This window comes from Trichosurus vulpecula, chromosome 6, assembly GCF_011100635.1.
Source record: "Trichosurus vulpecula isolate mTriVul1 chromosome 6, mTriVul1.pri, whole genome shotgun sequence".
In the NCBI taxonomy this organism is placed as follows: domain Eukaryota; kingdom Metazoa; phylum Chordata; class Mammalia; order Diprotodontia; family Phalangeridae; genus Trichosurus; species Trichosurus vulpecula.
The window spans coordinates 128632189-128655321 of NC_050578.1; the positions used below are offsets into that span (position 1 = coordinate 128632189).

Sequence of the window (23133 nt, forward strand, 5' to 3'; positions counted from 1 at the left end):
CTCTGCTTCAGAGAACACAATTCTGATGGGCTGGCCATGATGTTCGAATGCAAAACATATGGGTGCCAAAAAGACTATTTTATGGAGAACTCACACAGGTGCTCACATAGTGGTCAGAAGAAGTGATACAAAGACATTCTCAAGGCCTCTCTTAAGAACTTTGGAACTGATTGTGTGACATGGGTGACACTGGTACAGGACCACTCAGCATGGCATGCCCACATCAGAGAAGGTGCCATGCTCTATGAGCAAAGCAGAATCGAAACAGCTCAAAGGAAATGCAGAATGTATCAATTTAGAGAATCCATTCCAAATGTTCATAGGGACTATTTGTGCCCAACTTGCAGTGGAGCATTCCAAGCTCATATTGGTCTGATCAGCTACAGTCAGACACACTGAAACTTGACTCTAGCATAGTTCTGTCAGTTTGGATAAGAACCAACCGTCATCACTGTTGTTCAGTCTTTTCAGTTGTGCCTGTTTGTGACCTCATTTGGGGTTTTCTTGGCAAAGACATGGGAGTATTTGCTATTTCCTTCTCCAGATCATTTTACAGATGAGGAAACTGAGGTAAAGAGAGAGGGTTAAGTGACTTGCCCAAGGTCACATGGTTAGAACATGTCTATGGCCAGCTATGAACTCAGGTCTTCCTGACTCCAGGCCCAGTTCTCTGTCCATCGTATCATCAAGCTGCCATCACCATATTCAGCATCTAACAAAAGTTTGTTGAATTAAAAAACAGAAAGAGAGCTCAGATCGATGGAGAGGGACTGAGGAATGGAGAACTGGGCTGACCCAGAGTTTATGGAGGCAAATAAGCTAGAAATGCTTAAATAAGTGGCAGGGAAGTTGCCCGCTAGGTCGATGACATGATGACTTCTTGGATATTTGCCTCCAGGAAATGATTTACTTGTAGAGACAAGATCATTCACAAATATTTTATTATCTTGAGCACTAACCTATTTGCCATGTAGCTCTTGCAAAACTCGCTTTTCAAAATCATCTTTGCAAATGTGTATTGTTCAAACATTCCCAATCTCCTTTAAGAGATTGCAGCATGTAATTTGTTGATTTTTCAAGAAGACAGAAAACAGAAATGAAATTATTTATTCCCCTCTGCAGTAGGCTTCTGTGACATCCAAAGGTCTGATTCAGGCTGTTTCCACTCCTCTCCAAAAATCGTATTCAAACTAAAAGACTTGAAGTATTCCAGGCGATGGCTAAAAGGAAAAGAAAATGGAGTGGGAGTTGAAATGGATTTTGAGTCTGGGGAAAATAGCTGTCTTGAAGGAGAATTTATTCTATTTTGTCAGATCTTTTATGTGGCAGTTTTCTATTTTAAGAAACTTCAAAGTAGACAGTATCATAAAGGAACAACTTCTCTTGATCTGAAAACACCCTCTCATAGTTAAACAGTCAAAGTCTTGAAATACCTTTCATTCATATACAACTTTAAACAAAGATGCCCACATGCCCTTTCCAAATATTGGAAGGAGTCAAACTTTGCTGCCATTGTTTTCATTATAGAAATTTAAGAAGCTATCCTAAAAAGTTTCAGCTCCAAATACTATCCTGCATTATCAAATCTGAGACTTAGTTCTTCCCCTTTTAGGCAGAATAATGGATTGTTACAAAGGTTCCACCATGGACTTATGAAAAAAAGGAAAAATAGATTTCCTTTCATGTACTAATACAGCAGCTAGGCTCTGAGAAACTGCATTTATTACCTACTCTCCCTTGACCAGGGGTGCAAATAAAAAACTTTGTATATGGGCCAAGTGTCCCATCAGTTGTAACTACTATGGAGAAGAGTAAAAGAGTGATGATAGCTGGTGCAAGGCCAGACAGGAATGAAGTAATTAATAACTGAAATGAGTGAATGAATATATGAATGAACAAATGAAAAAGCATTTATTAAGCACTTATTCTTAAGCTGTAGGGATGCAAAGAGAAAAAAGTAAGATAATCTCTACTTTCAAGGTGTTCACATTCTAATTGGAAGAGACAATAAATAACAGTTCAGCTAAGGGGCAAATGAAAAGGCCCAGAAATCCTAAGGATTCTATTGGTACAAATTAGGGACCCCAACCCCAGGACTAATGATAACAACCTAGGAATTCTTAAATTATACCAATAAATCAGATGATAATGCTGAAGGGTCGGGAGGGTATAGAATCAGGGCAAATGGTAAAGCCCAAAGGGCCTTAAAATGCAATGGGAGAACAGATGATAAGTTCTGGCAGTCCTACATCTCACTAGAAGGAAAAGAATTGGTAGCTTCCATCTTATCAAATTGATAGGATCAGTCAAATGGTTTAAATAGAGTCTAGTCAACCCATGGTCATGGGAGGAAGCAAAAGGAATAGAAAAGGACAGAGTACCCCTGGTAATGGTAGGTCACTCACATGAAGACGAGGTATCCGGGGCTAGGGGGAAGAAGAGCAAAAAGAATGCAAGCCCTGGCTATAACCTGGGTAAAGAAATACCAACTCAATGTCTGAACCAATTATTTCCAGCTCCCTGACCCTTCTTACCTGACTAGATGGAGTCACACTGACCTGTACACCTGTCATGCTTGGAGTAAAATAGGCAGAATATGAAGAGGAAGGATAGAACAGCACAGTGGTTGCATAAGGGAAAAAATTAAAGAGCTGAGTGGGAAAGAAGACTAAAGAGTGGCCAAAGAGAAGAGCAGGCTGGTAAAAGAGAGAGGAAAGTTAAGAGAAAGGAAATGGGGAATATAGAATTAAAAAAAAACATTGTGGATAGGAAGAGGAGAAGAGAAGAAAGGACTTAGAGGCAAAATTGGTAAAAAGGGAGGGCACAGGGATTGCGGAAAGTGACAGGACTGTCACATATTTTGGGATGAATCAGTACACCTCCCATCAACAGCTCCTTTCTTCACCACTGGGACTCTGGATATGCTCTTGAAAAGGTCTGAAAAAAACTGACACTAGTAGCTGCAAAGCTTGTATTAGTCAACAAGTCAGTGGGTATTAACCAAGGAACCAGAGGGTACATAGGAGTGGACTACACACTTAAAGCAACTTTCTTTCCTTTACTTTAAGAGTGAGCACTTAGTGTAATTAACCAGGCACTGTCCTCCCAAAATCAAAGGAATCACAGTCTCCTATGCTCCAAATACAATTCATTATATTTTCTACTTACAAATCAGGCTCTTGTCCTTTTTTTATCTCATCTTGTGGTATGGGGTAAAGTGCTTCATAAGTTCTTCCAGCTTTTGATCCATGAATTGCAAATGAATTAAATTTATCTACACCAGGAGGAAAATAACTCCAAGGAAGATGAGCTTTACCTTCCCATGTATTCTCATGTCTGGACACCTCAAATGATAAAGCAAGCTCTCGCTAGAACAACAGCAAAATGGAAGATGTATATAAGGTAACATGGGAAATTTGCACAAGTACAGAAAGCACCTGGATATTTGAAAAGGCTGATTCCCATGCAACTGATTACTTACTTTCCAAGATTTTCTTCTTCCAAATAGCAAAATCACCAAATGTTGTCCGTGACTGTCAAAATGAAAATACCTTGTAAGTACTTTAAAGAAAGAAATCAAAATTATTTCTCTCACCACTCTGTATCCAAAATATATATGAACATGTGAAAGTTTCTGTCACAAAGTTTTCCAATAACAAACAAAAACCAAATGAAAATATTGAGCCAATGAAAGTAGGAAGTGAATACTGAAACATAAAATATTTGAATTTTTCCCACTTCAGAGCAAGGGGCCCATTAATTTCTTTTCCAATAAATTTTATATCTTTTATTTTTAAATTACCTACATTTCCCAATATATTTCTCCTCTTCTTTCCAGAGAACCATTTTTTACGGCAAAGAATTAAAAAAGATGGGAGAACAGTTTGGCAGAACTCATCATCACATTGAAAAAGCCTGACATTCTCTGTAGTGTCCTATACCTGTAGCCACCCACTTCTTCCAAAAAGAGAGGGAGGTGCCCTTCCATAACTCCTATTTGGGGACAAGTTTGGTCATCATTTTGGAGCTTCAGTTCCAGTTGTTCTGTTGTTGTTCTTGACATTAACATTGTTGTAGTTATACTGTAGATTGTTTTCCTGGTTTGCTTACCTCACTTTGCATCAGTTTATATAAGCCCTCCCATGTTTCTCCATATTCGTTATATTTAACATTTCTTATGGCACAGTATTATTCCATCACGTTCATTCGCCACAACTTGTTTAGTTATTACCCAAAAATGGAAATCTACTTTGCTTCTAGTTCTTTGCTGCTACAAAAAGTGCTGCTGTAAATATTCTAGTGTATATGGAGACTTTCTTTTTGTCATTAACTTCTCTGTGATATATGACCAGCAATTAAACCTCTGGGTCAAGGGATATAGACATATTAGTCACTTACTTCATAAAACTCCAAATTGCTTTCTAGAGTGGCTGGACCAATTCACAGCTCCACTAACAATGCATTAGTATCCCTATCTTCTTATAGCCTGGGGCTCATTTATGGCAAATGCGATCCTATACAAAAAAGTTATGTGCCGTGTTAATATTGCCTTTCATGTGCTTTGAATAAAACATAACACAGACCTAGAAACAATGGGTGGAAACTACAAAGAGGAGAATTTAGACTTGACATAAGGGAAAACTTCCTTAACAATTAGAGCTATCCAGAAGTAGCATGAGCTACTTTAAGGTGCAGTGGATTTTCCCTTCATTCTATATTTTTAAGTAAAGACCAGAAGGCCAATGAAATCCAACAAAAATTGGTTAAGCACATACTATTTACATGGCCCATGTTAGGCACTATGGGTGCAAAGAGAAAAGGAAAAAAACTGTCCTTGCCCTCAAAGAGTTTACTGACCACTTGTGGGTTATATTGCAGAGATTTTTTTCAGGCAGGGATTGGGACTAGATGGCTATTAAGGCCCCTTCAATTATGAAGTTCTATCATTGTGTAATCAAAATTACGAAATCTTGTTAAATAACTCAAACTAGGATAAAATGAGAGGAAGTATTATTTCATTTAGAGAGAATCTCAGAAATTCTCCCTAAATTAAACTGTCATAAGGAAACTGATACTAATTTACATATCACAGGGCCTATGAAATGGGAAGAAGATCATTTTCATAAGAAAGCTATTTTTCAACTCATTAAGAAACATCCTGGAATAACTGCATGACCTTGGACAAGTCACTTACCAGGATATCGGCCAAGATGGTGAAGTATGAAGAAGCAGTATAGCCTAGTTCCCCAGACAACTACTCAAGCACAAGATCACAAATTTAGCCCACAGGCAAGTGGCTTAGGGCAAAGACTGCAGAATAATGGAGGACCAGAGACTTGGAGGCACTCCCTCATGAGTAAAAGATCACAACATTGTTACTCTAAACCAGGAGAGGGGATCTCGGAATGAATCTTAGGGTCACAGAAGAGAAGGTGCAGGCTTTTGACTGAGTCCAAGTTTTGCATAACAAATCCTTTTATTCAGGGGATCTGTTCTATGTTGTTGCTCTGATCCCAGTAAAAGGACACCAGATAAGATAAGCCAGGATCAAACAGTGTCATCACAGCACCACCAGAAGTACCCAGAGCACCATGCTGTATAAAAAGAACTAGGAGAGGGGCAGCTAGATGGTAGAATGGATAGAGCACTGTCCCTGGAGTTAGGGGGGACCTAAGTTCAAATGTGACCTCTGACACTTACTAGTTGTGTGACCCTGAGCATGTCACCTAACTCCAATTGCCTCAAAAAAGAAAACAAAAAAGAACTAGAGGAAGACCTCCCATACATGGGCAGATCCTCCATGGAGGCTCTATAGAACATAGACAAGAACTGCACAGCATAAAAGGCTAAAAACATAGTGGTGTGTTCTACACTGATGGAGGGAATACACATATCAATGAGATTATATATCAATCACTTAAAAACATTTATTAAGCACCTATGACAATGAAATATTGCACAGTGGAACATATAAGGTATATTACATTCTATCAGGTGAATAGTACATACACATAAATATTATGTATATGTATATTACATATATGTATGCATGTATGTATATATAGGAAATACAAAGTAATTTGGCTGGCAGAACTAGCAACTGAATCAATGCAGGAGGTGGCCTTTGAGCTGAGCCTTGAAGGAAAGAAGGGTTTGTAAAGGGCAGAAGTGAGGAGTAAGTGAATTTCAGCTGTGGGGATACAATGGCTATGCAAAGGCAGAAAAAGGAGAGATGAGGAAATGCCCCTGGCCCCCACTGTGTCCAACCTTTATCATACTACATCCTTCATTGCTAAAATTCCTATCTATTTTGAAGATCTTGGTAAAGGTATACTTAGCTTTATTATACTCTAATGAGCCAGGGGTGGGGAATCTGTGGCCTATAGGCCACATGTGACTTTCTAGGTCCTTGGGTACAGCCTTTTGACTGAGTCCAAGTTTTACAGAACAAATCCTTTTATTAAGGGGATCTGTTCTATGAAGTTTGGATTCAGTCAAAGGGCAGCACTTGAGGACCTAGAGGGCCATAAGTGGCCTCGAGGCCAAAGGCTTCCCACCCCTGGGCCAATTAAACCAAGTTCTGAACCCAAGGCCCCTCAGAGCTTATTCATCCTTTTAAGTCTTCTCTCTTAAGGTTAAATATCCCCAGCACTCTCCACCAATCCTTATAGGACATAGATCCAACACCCTTCACCATCCTTACTGAACTCTTTTGGACTTCCTCCAGTTTATCAGCATCCTTCTTAAAGTACGATATGAAGAATCAATAAATGAAGGAAGGAATTCGAAGGAATGAAAGAATGAAGGAATGGAAAAACATTTAAGAGCTTACTTACTGTGTGAAAAGCACTGTGCAAAGTGCTATAGCTATAATTGGAATTAACTAGGATCTTACTGCATGCTTTCCATATAAGCAACAATGAATTGATCACAGGGAAAGAGATGCGTTCAAATAAGAAAACTTCATACTCACGGACAAAGTTCAACTTCTATATAGTGCTGGGTTTTGTCATTCAAGAAAAATGCCTCCACCACTTTTAAAAGAAAAATGATATATTTTGTGGAATGCGATTGTGCTTTACTAGGAAACCATTTATTCTTTCCCTTAAAAAGTATAATTTATTCATTCATGACATTTAACAGTGTAGCATTCAAGACCCTTCACTCTAATTTCAAGCTGCTTGTTCCAGCCTGCATGTAATAATTACAATAACCGATGTTTGTATGATGCTTAAAAATTTACAAAGTGCTTTATATATACAACATGTTCCAAAAGTTTAGTGCAGGATTGAGCTTTAATAACTTCTAGAGTACAAATGCTATGAACTTACCAAAAAAACAACATTTGAAAGATGAAGTATTTAAATTTTTAAAATATTGCTAGGTTACATTTCCAAATTTTGTAAAAACTTTCATTAGCTGTTGTTTAATGACTAAAAAGGATTTCATTTGTAATCCTAGTGTTAAGATCATCCAGAGAACAAAGTTTTGATGCACACAGGGCAGTTTTGATGTGCCCCACAAGAAAAAGTCTAATGGAGATAGATCAAATGACGCAGGTAACCAAGCAAGATGATATTCTCTGGCAATCCATTGGTGTGAGAAAGTAACATCTAGAAACTGTTGAACACAAAGTAGATAAATACAAGCTGCCCTTTCTAGTTAAAATTAAAAATTTATCACTCAAAATTCTCAAAACTACATAGCATAAAATAAATTCAAGTAACTATGCTTTTAAGTAATATTTTTGTAAGTCTGTAGCCATTACTTCTTAAGTTACCAAAGCTTAGGCTGCACTAACACTTTTGGGACATTCAGTATTGTCTTATTTGAGCCCCATGATAATCCTGTTACATATGGGTATTAAGGTTATTTTTATCCCTATTTTGTAGAAGAGGAAGCTGAGGCTTACAGAGATTAAGTAACTTGACCATGATGCAACAGCTAGTAATGGGGGTTCTCTACCTTCTTACCTTTGATCAATGAATGGAAAGGTCACAGTCTCTGGAGTCAGAGGACCTGGGTCCCTGTTTTATCTCAGACACTCACAACCTGTGTCACATAGATTCCCTGAGCCTCAGTTTCTTCATCTGTAAAGGGAGAGAATTGGACTAGATGCCCCCTGAAGTCCTTTCCAGCTCTAGATTTAAGACCCAATATTCCATCCACCTGAAATGGACTTATCCTGGCACTTACCTTCCAATTGTTCCTGTTGAAATCCTACCCTTCTTTAAGGCTAAAGGAAATGTTTCTTCTTTCACTAAGCCTTTCCTGATTCCCCTACCCAGATACACTCATTTTCCTCCAGGTTCCCATAGGACTCTGCACTTCTCACGATATTCTTCTTCTTACACCTTGTATTAGTGTTTTTTCCCATACTTGTCTTGTCCACCCACCAGACTCCACTATCCTCAACAGCAGAAATTAGTATCTTGCTCATCTTTTCATCCCCCAAAGTATCTAGTACAGTACTTTTTGCATAGTGAGCGCTCAATAAATATCTGCTAAATAAATGAAATCGTTGTTCTATTGGGTAGATATGAGTCACTAACTCTAACGCCAGCAGAAATTATTGCTGCTTTCCATCCTTTCACATTCATTGAGAAAAAAAAACCAGCATCATTGTAGGAGTTGTTTTAAGTGAATTTTAATCTTTTTTTAAATCTCTGGCAATAACTTTGCAAATAAAAGATTGGCAAGTGTGTAGGATGGGAAACAGAACCTCCTGTGCAGAGGCATTCTACCCTAATTCTTAAGAGATTTGGAAGGTGACTTCTGAGTGACCATAGTGGATATAGAAATTAAATAGTAGCTCTTGTAAATATAGGAGCAGCAAAGGGAAAAGTCACCCATCAGTGCATGTAGGACGGTCATAGAAAACTAAGTGATTAGAGATTTTTCTCTGCCATACATGACTTAACTGTGGTCCATGGAAGGATGGACTGACTTTTCATGGTCTCATAAAAGTGTTCAATTTAAGTGCCAGGCTTTTGCTGATCTCCTCAGGAATTAGTGCTTCTCCTCAACCTCCCCCTCCAAAATTACCTTGTATTTTATATTATGTAAGTTCATAATGTTTTTCCCCAGTAGAATATAAGTTCTATGAGGACAAATACCACTTCAATTGTTATTTTTGTTTTCCTAGAATCTAGCACAGTACCAGACACATAGTAGGCACTTAATAAGACTTTGCTAAAATGACAAATTAGGTAGGACTCTTAAATGAGTATAGTACCTTTATATCTTCTTTAGGGAAGTTTAGGTATATTGTTACTTGTAACTAATATATCGTCTACTTCAAGGGGTGAATTTTGCTAGGCAACATCTGTTGCCAAGAGAAGAGAAAAGAAGAGAGATAGTTGTAAGAAGAAAAGGGGAAATGACATCTCTTATCTTTGAATTAGGTAACTTCTACTCTTACTAAGGATCACAAATATATGTGTATACATGCAAACACACAGACACATACATGTTATTTTAAAGAAATTATTGGCTAAAAGTGGTTTGTCACTTTCCCTCTCTCTTCCCCTCCCCCCAAAATTCTTAAAACTCCATGAATGCCAGCCTGGTGCAATAGCTAGATGGTCAACCTTGGAGTCAGGAAGAGCTGGGTTCAAGTCCTGCCTTTAATACATAATGCCTGTGTGGTAGCAAGCAAATCAGTGTTCCAGGCAATACCTTTAGACTCTTAGTTATAGATAGAGTTGCCCATCTGCCTCAGTGGAGGGAGTTTGCTAATCTGGAGTACTCCCACCCCAAAGAAATCATAGGCTTATACTAAAAACAAACAAAAGCACTCCATACAGAAGGCTTAGAAAATAAAAAAAAAAGATTGAATCATTTTCTGTAAAATAGGCAGACAAGATCATGTGGTATAATTAGTCCTTTTTTCTATTTGCATGGTTTCAAAGTTTAAAATACTTGAAGCATCAGCATTACATAACTCAATCAACAAGAACTATGTGACAAGCACTGTGCTCCAGGGTAGTTATTGTTTGTTCTTCCTGCTCAAAGATCAAAACAATATCCTGTTAATGTACATTATGGCTGATTGTGCCAGTATGAGCTCAGAAGATTCTACCACAGGTGGGGCACAAGTAGTCCACATAAATGGTATGGATAATGTCTTTGACTTAAACATACATTGGATTTAAGTGAGGCAGAGTTGCTTGGAGTTATCCAGAGACATCAAAGTCCAGGAACAAGACAAAAGTCAAGATAACTGGTGATGGCCTGGGATGCAGTGGATGACCTTAGTGTCTTTGACATCTGACCAAGCTCCAAGCATTCCACAGCTCCTGCTTCAGCCACCCTAATGGCTGTTGGAGCAAATCATTCTTATCTTTCCATTTTGCAGGGCAAGGTTGGGGGGATGGGGGTGCCCAAGGCGGGAAATCTTCACATGCTTGGAGGCAACCCTTTCACTCACTGATGGGTCTGAGGCCTGTCAGTTACCCTGAACCTGGTTTAGCCCATCTGCTGAGAAGGTTTTACTGGGGTGTGGCCAACGCACATGCTACAGTTTCTTGGAGCCACAGGTGAGAGTTGAGTGACAGGAGGACCCCAAAGATAGATGAGTAGCCCTAAAAAAGGCTTGGCAGCCCTCATACCAGAGTCACTTGTGCTCCATGCTGGGGATATAAAGGCAAAAATAAAAACAACCCCTGCCCTCAAGTAGCTTACATCCTAAGAGGGGAAACAGCATATTGGCAGTGAGTCAATACAAAATATACGCAACATAGACCAAGGAATTTTGAAATGACAAACACTAAAGGCTTCTTATAGGATATTGAAATTAAGGTTTGGACTACCTGTGGCCACTGATAATTATGTGGCCTTGCTGCTTGTTCTCCTTTCTTGGTACAAAGACTTATGCAGAGTATGTCTAAAATACTCTCTAATTACATTATATCAGGGGTTCTTAACCCAGAGTCTTTGAACTTGTTTTTTTAATTTTTTAAATATTTTAATAACTATAATTCAACAGTGATCCCATGCATTATAGTTTACGTATTCAAAAATATTATTCCCAGAAGGGATTCATGGGCTTCAATAGACAGAAAAGCTGTTCATGACACAAAAATGTAGGAAACTTTGCATTAGATAACCTTTATCTTTAATTTTATGCTTAAGGCTAAAAAGCAAAATTCACCCTCTGAAGTGGATGATGTTTTAGTTATAAGTAATGCTATACCAAAACTTCCCTAAAGAAGATAAAAAAGGTACTATAGTCATTTGAGAGTCCTTCCTAATGAAACACAGGGTGTTCCTAAAGTCTGGACACATAGGAAATGTAGAGTTATTGCATCAAATTCACATGAATCTTGCAAAGCACATCAACCTTTGCCTCACAAATGATGGAAATCATATTGAAGATGTTATTTGTTAATATTCCAATTAAACAAAATGTTGTTGAAATTTTCATTCATTTCATTTCTTGAAAATATGCATTTTTGCCTATGCGTCCAGTCTTTAGGAACACCCTGTAGTTTACACCCAAGCTATTACCACTGCTGAGCTGTTTTCAAATGGCAATATGAGAGAGGAAAGTTGGGAGAAGGAAGGGAAAGAAAACACAATAGCTATCTCCAAATCTGGAATTGTCATGGCTATTTTTCATGTTTCTAGTTATGCAAGTTTCAAGTTCCATTCTGAGTAGAGAATCTGCCTGTCTTAAGGGTTAGAAGGAAATCTTTGTATCATACATATCAAGTGCTCAGGCATGCTCCTTTTAAAATGAAGTTCTTCCAAGAGGATATTATGAAAGATTGATGATTGCAATAAAATCCAGCATTTCCACTTACCTTCATAATCCCACAGTCCTTCAAAAGGCTTTCCTGGCTCTCCAGGTGGGGCTGGAGGATCATTAAAAAATGGAGCCTTCACTTCCATCACCAATCCTCCATCACCTGGACTCAGACGGATCCACACTGGCTCATGGGATACTGGAAAGCTATCCCAAGTGTGTTCAATTTTAAAATCCATTGAAAGTGCTACAAGAAATAAAATACAAGAAACTTAAGTCTTATGAAAATTTAGAGAGGCCACCACCTAGGAATATCAAAGGTATTTCCTTCAATTAAAAGGAAAATGGAATCAAAGTCTATTCACTGTGATATACATTACATTTAATGTTTGTGTTTTTTCAATGAGCATAATACTATAATGATTTACAGCCAGATTTCCACTGCTTAAGTGCTCTGGGCACAATATATCAGGCTTATAAATTCAGACCTTAAGAAGGCTTTCAAGCTCATCTAATTCAACCCCTTCATTTTACCAATGAATAAACAAAAGACCAAGAGATGAAGTAATTTTCCAAAGGTCATTCAAGTAGTAATTAGCAAAGCTAAGACCTGAACCCAGGTCCTCAGTCTTCAAATCCAAAAACCCAAAGGCAGGTAGGTGGTGTGTAGTATAGAGTGCTGAACCAGGAGTATCTCCACTGAATTTCATCTTATTAGATTCAGTCCAATATGCTAGTCTATCATAATATTTTTAGATTCTATCATCCATATCTTATCTATACCTTCCAGTTTATATCATCTGAAAATTAGATAAACATACTTCTTTCTTTCAATTGCCTTTATCTAAGACTAAGTCATTGTTTAAAAAAAATTAACAGATCCCTGAAACACTAATGGAGACTTCCTGCCAAGCTGACATTGAACCATTAACTACTACTTCAATCTGGTCATTCAGTTCGTTCCAAATCCACCTAATTCTATTACTACATAGTTCACACCTCTCTAACTTTTCAAAATAAACAGTATGACATGTTTTATAAAATGCTTTGCTAAATTCTATGTAAACCTATCCAAAGCATGCCACTCACTCATCTAACAATTTAATAACTGTCAAAAAAGGAAATAAGGTTAGTCGGGTATTACCTATCCTTGATGAAGTTAGACGATGGCTCTTGGTAGTCACAGCTTCCTTTCCCAGACATTCTCTAACAATGCCTTCAATGATTCATTCTAGAATTCCCTTGGGAACTGAAATCAAGTTCATTGGTCTGAAGTTTGTAAAATCTGTTCTCTTATCTTTTGTGGGGGGTGGGAATCAGAATATTTGCCTACCTCTGTTCCTGATGTATCTTGTTTCTTTTCCATAATCTTTCAAATATCATTAATCATCATTTAGCAATCAATTAGACAATATGTTGACTAAGCCAAAATTTGTATTGTTTTTATTCTTTAACTTTGTGTAACCTGAGTTTCTGGCCACTGAAATGACCCCTAATTGGTAAATGCTGACTCAGTGTTCCATGTCTGCCTGAGGGGTGGAGTTGGTTCGAGTTTGTTGGAAAGAGGACTTTGGAAGCTGCAAAAATGTAGATGCTAACTCCTGGGCATATCCCTGATTTCTAGATTGCAGCGATAGAGATTTTAAAGATTTTGGGTTGATTACAATCAGGCTCTCTTTTGACTGACCTGAGATTTCACCTCAATTCCATCTAAATAGCTCATCACTCATGTATTTTCTGGTGTATTTTAATCTATAGAAAGCTCATTTCTTTTTTGCTGTTTGCTTGGATAAATGCGCTTATTTGTTTTTTTTACTGTTTGTCATGGTCTTTTGTGTAACATTTGGTGGGACTATGTTGGCAAGCAAACTATGGGGGTAGTGACCAGGGAAGTAGCTTTTGTTCTGAGTCAGACTTATACCTTTAGATAAGGGTAAGGGTTGAGGATGGGGGGTGGGGGGAGGGTAGGAGGAGGAGAAAGGAATAGACCGATATAAGCATAGACCAACAACACTCTTAGAGACAAACAAGGGAATGAGCAGACCCTTCTGTTTCTTTCAAGGTAGGAAATTGAAGTCACACTGTAGCAGTTACTGTGTACAATATTCTCCTGGGTCTGCTCACTTCACTCAGCATCAGTTCATACAAGTCTTTCCAGGTTTTCCTGAAATCTGCCTGTTCATTATTTCTTATAGTACAATAGTGTTCCATTACATTCATGTACCACAACTTGTTCAGCCATTCCCCAATTGATGGGCATTCCCTTAATTTCCAGTTCTTGGCCACCACAAAAAGAGCTGCTATAAGTATTTTTGTACATGTGGGTCCTTTTCCCATTTGTATCATCTCTTTGGAATACAGTCCTAGAAGTGGTATTTTTGGGTCGGAGGGTATGCACAATTTTTTTTTATTTTTGGTTTGTTTTTTTTTGGAGGAGGAAAGGCAGGGCAATTGGGGTTAAGTAACTTGCCCAAGGTTACACAGCTAGTAATTTTGTCAAGTGTCTGGGGCTGGATTTGAACTCAGGTCCTTCTGACTCCAGGGCTGGGGCTCTACTCACTTGCCACCTAGCTGCCCCTGGGTATGCACATTTTTATAGCCCTTTGGGCATAGTTCCAAATTGTTCTCCAGAATGGTTGGATCAGTTCACAACTCCACCCTCAATACATTAGTGGTCCAATTTTCCCATATCTTCTCCAACATTTATCATTTTCCTGTTTTGTCATGTTAGTCAATCTGATAGGTGTGATGTGGTATCACATAGTTGTTTTGATTTGCATTTCTCTAATCAATAGTGATTTAGAGCATTTTTTCATATGACTATAGATATCTTTAATTTTTTCCTCTGAAAACTGCCTGTTCATATCCTTTGACCATTTATCAATTGGGAGATGGCTTGTATTCTTGTAAATTTGACTCAGTTCTCTCTATGTATTTTGGAGATGAGGCCTTTATCAGAGACACTAGTTGTAAAAAATCTTTCCCAGTTTTCTGCTTCCCTCCTAATCTTGGTTGCACTGGTTTTCTTTGTGCGAAAACTTTCCAAATTAATGTAATCAAAATCATCCATTTTGCATTTCATAATGTTCTCTATCTCTTATTCAGTCATAAATTCCTCCATTCTCCATAAATCTGACAGATAAACTATTCCTTGCTCCTCTAATTTATTTATAGTATCCGTCTTTATATCTAAATCGTGTACCCATTTGGACTTTATTTTGGTATACAGTGTCAGATGTTGGTCTATGCCCAGTTTCTGCCATACTATTTTCCAGTTTTTCCAGCATTTTTTGTGAAATAGTGAGTTTAGAGGCCTATTCTTGAAAGTTTTAGATCTTAGAAGTAGGGCAAGGGTAGGAGTGGAATGGAGGGATGGAGCACGGGATTTTAAAAATCATATTGTCCAAAACTCTTATTTTGCATTTGAGCAAACTAAGATCTAAAGAGAGTAGGTGACATGTCCAAGGGTCACACAGATAGCAAGGATTCCCAGAACAGAACTCTTATTTGGGTGTTCTGACTACAAATCTTGGCCTCTTTCTATGACACACCCCAGAAGTCTCTCATTATTGCTAGCTTCCTACAGGATCTGGAGTCCATTCTTCCCCAGGAACAGGTCCCTCAGCTAGCTAGGCTTTCCCTTCTTTCTCAGGGTCCAAATTCTGGCCCGCTTCCCTGTTTCTCTTAAGCTTAATTCAACCTGCTTCCTCAGCCTCAAGATCATTAGACATACACTTTCAGGGTCACTTGATTTTATTTTAATTAAAATCCAGTGATACGTCTATACCTACCTCCCCTCATCAGATGTCGTAGAATGTCTCTCAGCCTCTCATGTGAATCCTACATCTGGTACTGATAAAGAGTAATAACACCAGATCTATCTCCCTTTATTACTAGAGATATTATTGCAGCTAGCTATTAACACCTAGAATATGCTGTTAAAGATATTAGTCATTATTCCTACATATGCAAATTAGGTCTATTAAATACTACATCCTATTAAAGAGAAGCTGAAATAGAGTTCCCAACATTGTGTTATGTTATAAAATATTTGTTAGAGTACAGATTTTTTTTTAAATTTTGTACCTTTTAAAGTAGTGATGACAACTTCTTGCTGAAGTAGGTAAGTTTTCTTCTTTAAAATCTTAGGACAATATCAATTTCAATGAAGAGAATTTTAATGAAGACTGTGAGTTACACAATTAGCTTTTTGTTGCAATCAATTTACAGGAGGTAAACTGAATTCAGAGACTGAAACTTATCTAACATTATTCCAATTGCTGAAATAGATTTAGTAATAAAGGGAATCTGAGTTTGAAGTTTTTAAAAACCAATAAATGTACAAGAAAATGAATGTGACTCTGAAACACATCCTTCTGACTCAGGGCACCATGAGGGCAATGTGTTGCATACATTGTTGTGTCATAGTTGATTATGCTCTCAGTTGATTTTCCTTAATTGTTCTTGTTAAAAGGGAGGACTCAGCTCTGAGGTGGTGGTCTCAGGGGAAAATGTCCAGACATAACAGCTATGTAAAATAAAAGCAATCAATAAAATGTTTGTCTTTACAGGAAAAAAACACTCAGAAAAATCTGAGTTTTTAATCCTCTGTGCTAGGTTGATTTATAATAGTTGGCTGGGTTCAACTAGTTATTGACGTTTGTTATTATACATGAATATGGGAAGGAGCGGGGATTTCCTTACTGAGGGGAACTCACAGAATAGAAACTTCCTCCAGCACAAATCCCAACCTGTCAGTGATTTAAAAATCTTCACATGCTTCATAAGCATGAAACATTGTAGACTAGCAACAACCAGTTTTCATTCACTCTTTTGGACCAAAATAAAAAAATCTATACTTCTTTCACATCTACAAAGTGTTCTTCTCAGGACCATCTACTGGATGTGGAAGTTTTATTGTGCTCATTTTATAAAAGTGGAAAATGAGGATCTATGAAATGAAGTGCCTGGTCTGTGTTTATACAACTATCAGCCTGAGGCAAGATCATCACCAGTTCCTGCAAACTCCAATCTACCAGACTCTGAGTCCACCACTCTATTCACTCTGAGATTTTAAAAAACATAATAAAATATTCCTTTCTTATTCCTGGATGATAAAAGACCATTGAGGAGACCAAAAGGTGTCATTGGCGAAAAGAAGATGCTCTGATAAAGTGGAAAGGGAAAAGATAAGACTGTATGCTTTACTGGCATCCCCATAATGCCAAGAGTACTAGCAATAGGCCACCAGCATGAGAGGTAGATCTTCTGTGGATGATTTATTGGAAGATACCCACTGGTTTGCAATTTGCACTGTTACGGACAGTACTCATATCTGTGAGATGGCAGATATACTGCAGTATAAAATTAACATTCTATGAACTGCACCTTCCTCATGCGTAAAATGAAGAGACTGAACTAGATGGTCTCTAAGGCCTCTCCTAGCTTCTAGTTTCTATCTATTGAAGTGCTGGTAAGCTATTGCTAGAAGCAGGGCAGCTAGGTGGCGCAGTGAGTAGAGCACCGGTCCTGGAGTCAGGAGGACCTGAGTTTAATCCAGCCCCAGACACTTGACACACTTACTAGCTGTGTGACCTTGGGCAAGTCACTTAACTCCAATTACCCTGCCCTCCCCCAAAGGAAAAAAAAGAAAAAAAAATATTGCTAGAAGCTTTGTTAGGTAGCACCCTTTCCTATCTACTTGGTTTTATCTAAATTGTAAAAAGCTTGGGCCTCTCTATGGAGAATCATTCCTTGTGGGGAGAAGGAGAGTTAAAGATTCCAGCAATGAGCTAGGCTCCTAACGGATTCTTAGAGAAGAACCATAAGACACATGGGACGGGTTAAGTGCCATCTCACCTGCTGAATGCTAAAAGCTCACAGCCTCCACATGTTTCTGATGTATACCATCAAGTATTATCAAACAGACTGCCACTGCTCCTCCTATCCGTATTGTAGAAATCATTTTACAGGTTTTAGTTCAGATGCTAAGAAGTAACAATGCTGTAGCATTTGGGGCTGATTTATCAAACTGAATATTTCATTCTTCTCTTTTAAAATTAGATTGCAACTTTGCCAAATCTTGCACAGTTTTGGTTTTTAGGAATCACAAATGTCATAGAAAATAAAATGCAGAATAAAACAGAGGAAACTGAACCAATGCAACAAAGATTGATAGCTCACCTCATCTCAACTCCAGGAGGAATGTAAATGCGAATTCTACAATAGTAAATTCATAAAGCTTTGCTCTAAATTTTCATTAGCAAGAATAGATTCTTTTAAATAGATGATTTTGACTCTAAAAAATTTTAAAGCTTTTTCAAACAAAACACAATCAATGCTAATAGGATAGAAGGGAAAGTGACAATTGGGAGAAAAACTGTATCAAATACCTTTGATAAAAACTATGATAGACAACATACACAAGGAATTAATAATATTAGTATATCTTAGTAAGAGATACTTCCCATTCATAAGTGGTCAAAGGACCACTGAACAAATACTTTTCAAAGAAAGCATCTCAAATACGTTTTAATGTTAGAAACTTATTCTCCATAGCTATTAACTGTAATTAAAAGGACCAATATGTATATAAACTTTGATTTCCTTCCCCAGTAGATAAAGATATGAACAAACTTCTTAAATAAATTAGAAATTATTAATGGTCATATGAAAGTATGTTCCAAGTCACTACTACTACTACTATTAATAAAAATAATAATAAACTGTACATCAAAACTACCCTGAAGTTTAACTTCACGCCCAGCAAATTGGCAAAGCTGACAATACAGGAATAGTCAATGTTGGAGGGGTTCAGAAAAGTGAGACACTAGTGTATTTGTTGGTGGATATGAATCAGTACAACCATTCTGTAAATTCATTTGGAATTATGTGATTGAAATATTTGGCATATACACAAAAGTCCTGTACATAACAAAATACAGCAGTAGCATTTATTCACAAAGAACTTGAAGCAACGTGGCTGCTCAATGATTGGAGAATAGCCAAATTGTGGCATATTGTGAAATATTATTGTGCTGTTAAAAATGAGTATGATAAATACAGAGAAACATAGAAAAATTTCTTAAGTGAACTGTTGCCAAGTGAAGTAAACAGAGTCAGGAAAACGACCTCCACAATGACTACGATGCAAATGGTAAGAACAACCAAAAATGAATATTGTAAAATTATAAAGAACAAGCCTGGCCCCAAATAAGAGACATGAGAAGATGCCTCCCCCACTCTTTTGCAGAGTTAGGTGTAATCATGTGCAACATTGCATATTATATATATTTTTCATATACTTGGTTTTGCTGAGTTTTCCTATTAAAAAAAAAATTCAGTAGTGTAAAGTTCCCCACCCCTGTGTAAGGGATGGGTCTAGGAGGGGTGACAGGGAAGGCTATGTAGGAAACTACGGCAATACAGAAACAACATCTCAATAAAAAATATTTAAAATAAAAAAGAAGCATTTTAGACTCTCAATAACCAAATGAAAGATGGTTCCAAATCACTACTAATACAAATGCAAATTAGAAAGGAAAGGAATAAGCATTTATATGGCACCTACTATGAGCCAGGCACTTGGCTAAATGCTTTTTTCCCCACAAATATGATCTCATTTGCTCCTCATAACAACCCTGCAAGGTAGGTAGGTGCTACTATTATTCCTATTTTGTGGTTCAGGAAACCGAGGCAAACAGAGGTTAAGTAACATGCCCAGGTCATATAGCTAAAAAGTATCTGAGGCTGAATTTGAACTCAGGTCTTCCTGACTCCAGACCCAGGGCTCAATCCACTGTTCCACCAGCTGCCTCCTATATAATATCTGGGGTTTTAACTCATGTTCGACAAGTTGGCTAAGACGATGGATGATGATGTACTATCCGTGTCTTGTGGAGTTGTGACTTTTGGCTAGCAATGGAAAAAGTCCATGTTGGAAGGCTGTTAGCAGGCACACTAATGGTCAGTTCATTGATGGAGCAGTGAATTGGACCAACTATTCTGGAGAACAATTTGGAATTATGCAAGAAAAATCACCAAGCTACACATAAACCCACAACACTTTTTAAGTCCTCTCTTTCATTGTAGAGAACCACTATTTTTTTTTTAAGCCACTCAGGTTCTCAATCAGGAAGAGTGTTCCTTCCCTTTCCCCCACTCACCACACTCAATTGGTCTGCTAATTTTGGTCAGTTTTTACCTCTAAATCTATCATTTCCATCTCCTTCGCTCTAATTATATGGGCATCATTCTAATTCATCACTCCTAACTTGGATCACTGTAATAGCTTCCTAATCGATCTCTTTTCCTGAAGTCTCTCTTCTCCCCAATCCATCCAGTTTTCCTAAAGCACAGGTCTAAAAAATGTAACTCACCTACTCAAGAAAGTCCAGTCACCCCCTTTTGCCTCTAGAACAAAATACAAGCACATTGTTTCACATTTAAAGGCCTCCACTGGCTAGTTCCAGCCTGTTTTTCCAGGTTTACTTCACTTTATTACCCCACACACGTTCTCTACATTCCAGCCCAAACTGGACTGCTTATTATAAACAATCCTCCATCTCCTTTTGAACAGGTGATCTATTCCCCATGCCTGAAATGTGCTCCCTCTTTATGGCTCATGGAATTCCTTATTTCCTTCAAAGGGAGGAGGAAATATGGTTTTATAAAGTCCCTACTATGTGCCAGGCACTGTGATAAGCCTTTTACACACATTATCCCAGTTGATCAGCTGAAGTTATACTACTTGATCTCCACCTGATCTCTTTCCTAATCTCCCTAGAAGCTAATGTACCCGACCTCAGAAATCACTTTGTATTTCATTTATATATAGTTTGTATTTACTTAGATATATTATATGTATGAAAAAGACAGTGCAGGACCTAGACAGCCCGACATGAATATAACCACTAGTGTGTTATATACGTGAGAAGGTACGTGGGAAGAGGATTTTCAATCTGACAAAAAGAAGTCTTTCCCGTCAAAAAAGCACCACTTTCATCCCATTTGTCATAGAGATAACAGGACACTGGCACAAGTGCATTGATGGCAAGGATGCCATGAGACAAAGGATGAAGCGTGGTGGGGCAGGAGGACCTCACCTTGGCAGTCGCTATTTAAGCGAATTATTCTGCCTAACTAGTCCTAGGCTGAGTTATTTCTAGCTGCCAAAGGCTTGCAATTATGCCAGAGCCCTCTGCTCTGGGACAAAGCCCCTCAGTTTTCCTACTATACTTACTGCTCCACCAAGAAAGGAAAGAAGAAAAAAAAGATAGGAGGTGTCTTGGAAGATAGAGTTTAGGAAACATTTAGAGCTGAAGAGGAGAAGGGACAGCAGGAACTTAGGAAAACAAAGGATTTATGAATGAGATGTTTTTCCTAAACAGTGGTGAGAGGCAAGATTTTAGGTTTAGAGATACCCTCATGCATAACATTTTTGCTACATTAGACTATAGTTACTTCCTTTTCCTTTACATTACTGGCAGTAACAGAGAAATAATAAATCAGGCTTCAGAATACAAGTAAGCAAGACTAGCATAGAGGAAGTAAAGGTGCTGGTAGGTAGATAAATGTTGAAAATAAAGCGAAGAGGAAGGAGGCACTACCAGCAAGACAGGCCAAGGGTACAAGTCTGCCAGAATGAGGTGAGTATTTAAAAGCTAAAAAACAAACAGACCAGCTAGAAGGTCCTTGTGGGCCCCAGTTGTCTTCTTCCTTCCTGAAAGGCTGCTTCAGCTGCTGTAACAGAAGGCTCCACCCAGCAACCTGACAAGCCTAAGGGGAGGGACTTGAGAAAACAGAAGTGAAAGCAGCTGATTTTTTTCCTTGGGAATGAGAGGGAGAGAGAGAGAGAGAGAGGGAGAGAGGGGGGAGGAGGGGGAGAGAGAGAGGGAGAGAGAGAGAGAGAGAGAGAGAGAGAGAACACTTTAAATAACTACTCAATCCTCCCACCCATCAGAAACCTTGCGATCCCTTCCCCCAAAAGAACTAATGTGAGAAAACATGCAAAAAGATAAATTTATCATTTAGCAGGGAAAAAATGTCAAATAGATTAAGGACAACTTATTAATTAAAAAGGGAATTCTGCATTTGTGCAATAAAATCAGATTTTAACCCACAATAAATAGCACACGTCATTTAATGTAAACCATGGCCAGCTATGTATACAAATCAAGTGCTGAAAATTCTATAACATTAGTTTAAACCTCCCTGCTCCTTAAACGCAAACACACACATACGCCAAACCTTCCAGTCAAAAGCTGGTTTTATTTAACATTTCACATCTGTAACTTACAGACAGTTGCCTGTAGCACTGAAAGTTTAAGTGTTCGATTCATCCTACACATAACTGCCAAAGTGATTTTCCTAAAATGTAGCTTTGACAGTGTCACTCCTCTACTCCGTAAAATCCAGTGGTACCTTATTGCATCTAGCATAAAATATAATCTCCTCTGTTTGGCTTTTAAAGCCCTTTATAACTGAGTCCCAACCTGCTTTTCCAACCTTATTGTATATTTTCCCCTTTCCAGCACACCACAGTCCAATCAAACTGACCTTCTTCCTGTTCTTTACACTCAACTCTCCCATTTCCTGTCTCTAGACTTTTGCAATGGCTATGTCCCATTCCTGAAATGCACCCACACTTCACCTCTACCTCTTAGAATCTCTAATTTCTTTCAAAACTCTATTCAAGCACCACCTTCTCTATATGAAGCCTTCCCTGATCACTCCCACCACAAGCAAGGATGTCCCCCACCCCCACAAAAAGTTGCCATTGTATTTATTTGTTTATATTTTGTATATATTTATTTATGTACTTGTTGCCTTCCCTCATAGAATGCAAGTTCCTTGGGAACTGGGACTGTTTAATTTTTGTCTTTGTATACCGCATCTGGAAGATAATAGGCACTTATTAAATGGTAACTCATTGATTGGTTTATGAACTGCTTAAGACAGATATATTAAATGTGTGGTGTGGTACGAAGAGGACTGGATTTGAAGTTAGAAGAACATGAGTTCAAATCTCAACTCTGTCACTTGCTATTTTCGTGATTTTGAGCAAGTCATAACCGTTCTGGGTCTCAGGCCAGTCATCTTTCAAATAAGCACCTTGGACCTGATGGTCTCTTCCAGCTCTGAATATAACTGAGCAAGAACAGTGGAATAAGTAAGAAAATATACCTAGAGTTTTTTTTAAACGTAGTCAAACACCATAGAAATAGACTTAGTTTGATTTGTCCTCAGCTCTTTCACTGCTTACAATACGTGTAACCTTACCATAGTTCCCAACTTTGTTTCACATGTCTTAACTAGAGAATGGGTCTTATTTTCTATCTGCAGTACTTATATAGCATGTGATGGAAGATAAAACAGAATCAATGTAA

The 23133-nt window shown here is 38.1% G+C and overlaps 1 protein-coding gene across 1 annotated transcript; it reads right to left on the reverse strand.

The window, feature by feature from the left end:
• Positions 1-924: 924 nt before the first annotated feature.
• Positions 925-21501, reverse strand: C6H4orf33 (chromosome 6 C4orf33 homolog). The gene is made up of 6 exons (XM_036762505.1): positions 21426-21501; positions 11805-11993; positions 6974-7034; positions 3482-3533; positions 3169-3368; positions 925-1220 (listed from the first exon to the last, which is right to left on the reverse strand). Exons 2-6 carry the CDS (start codon positions 11983-11985, stop codon positions 1103-1105), a joined length of 612 nt encoding a protein of 203 aa, XP_036618400.1. The 5' UTR covers positions 11986-11993; positions 21426-21501; the 3' UTR covers positions 925-1102.
• Positions 21502-23133: the final 1632 nt, after the last annotated feature.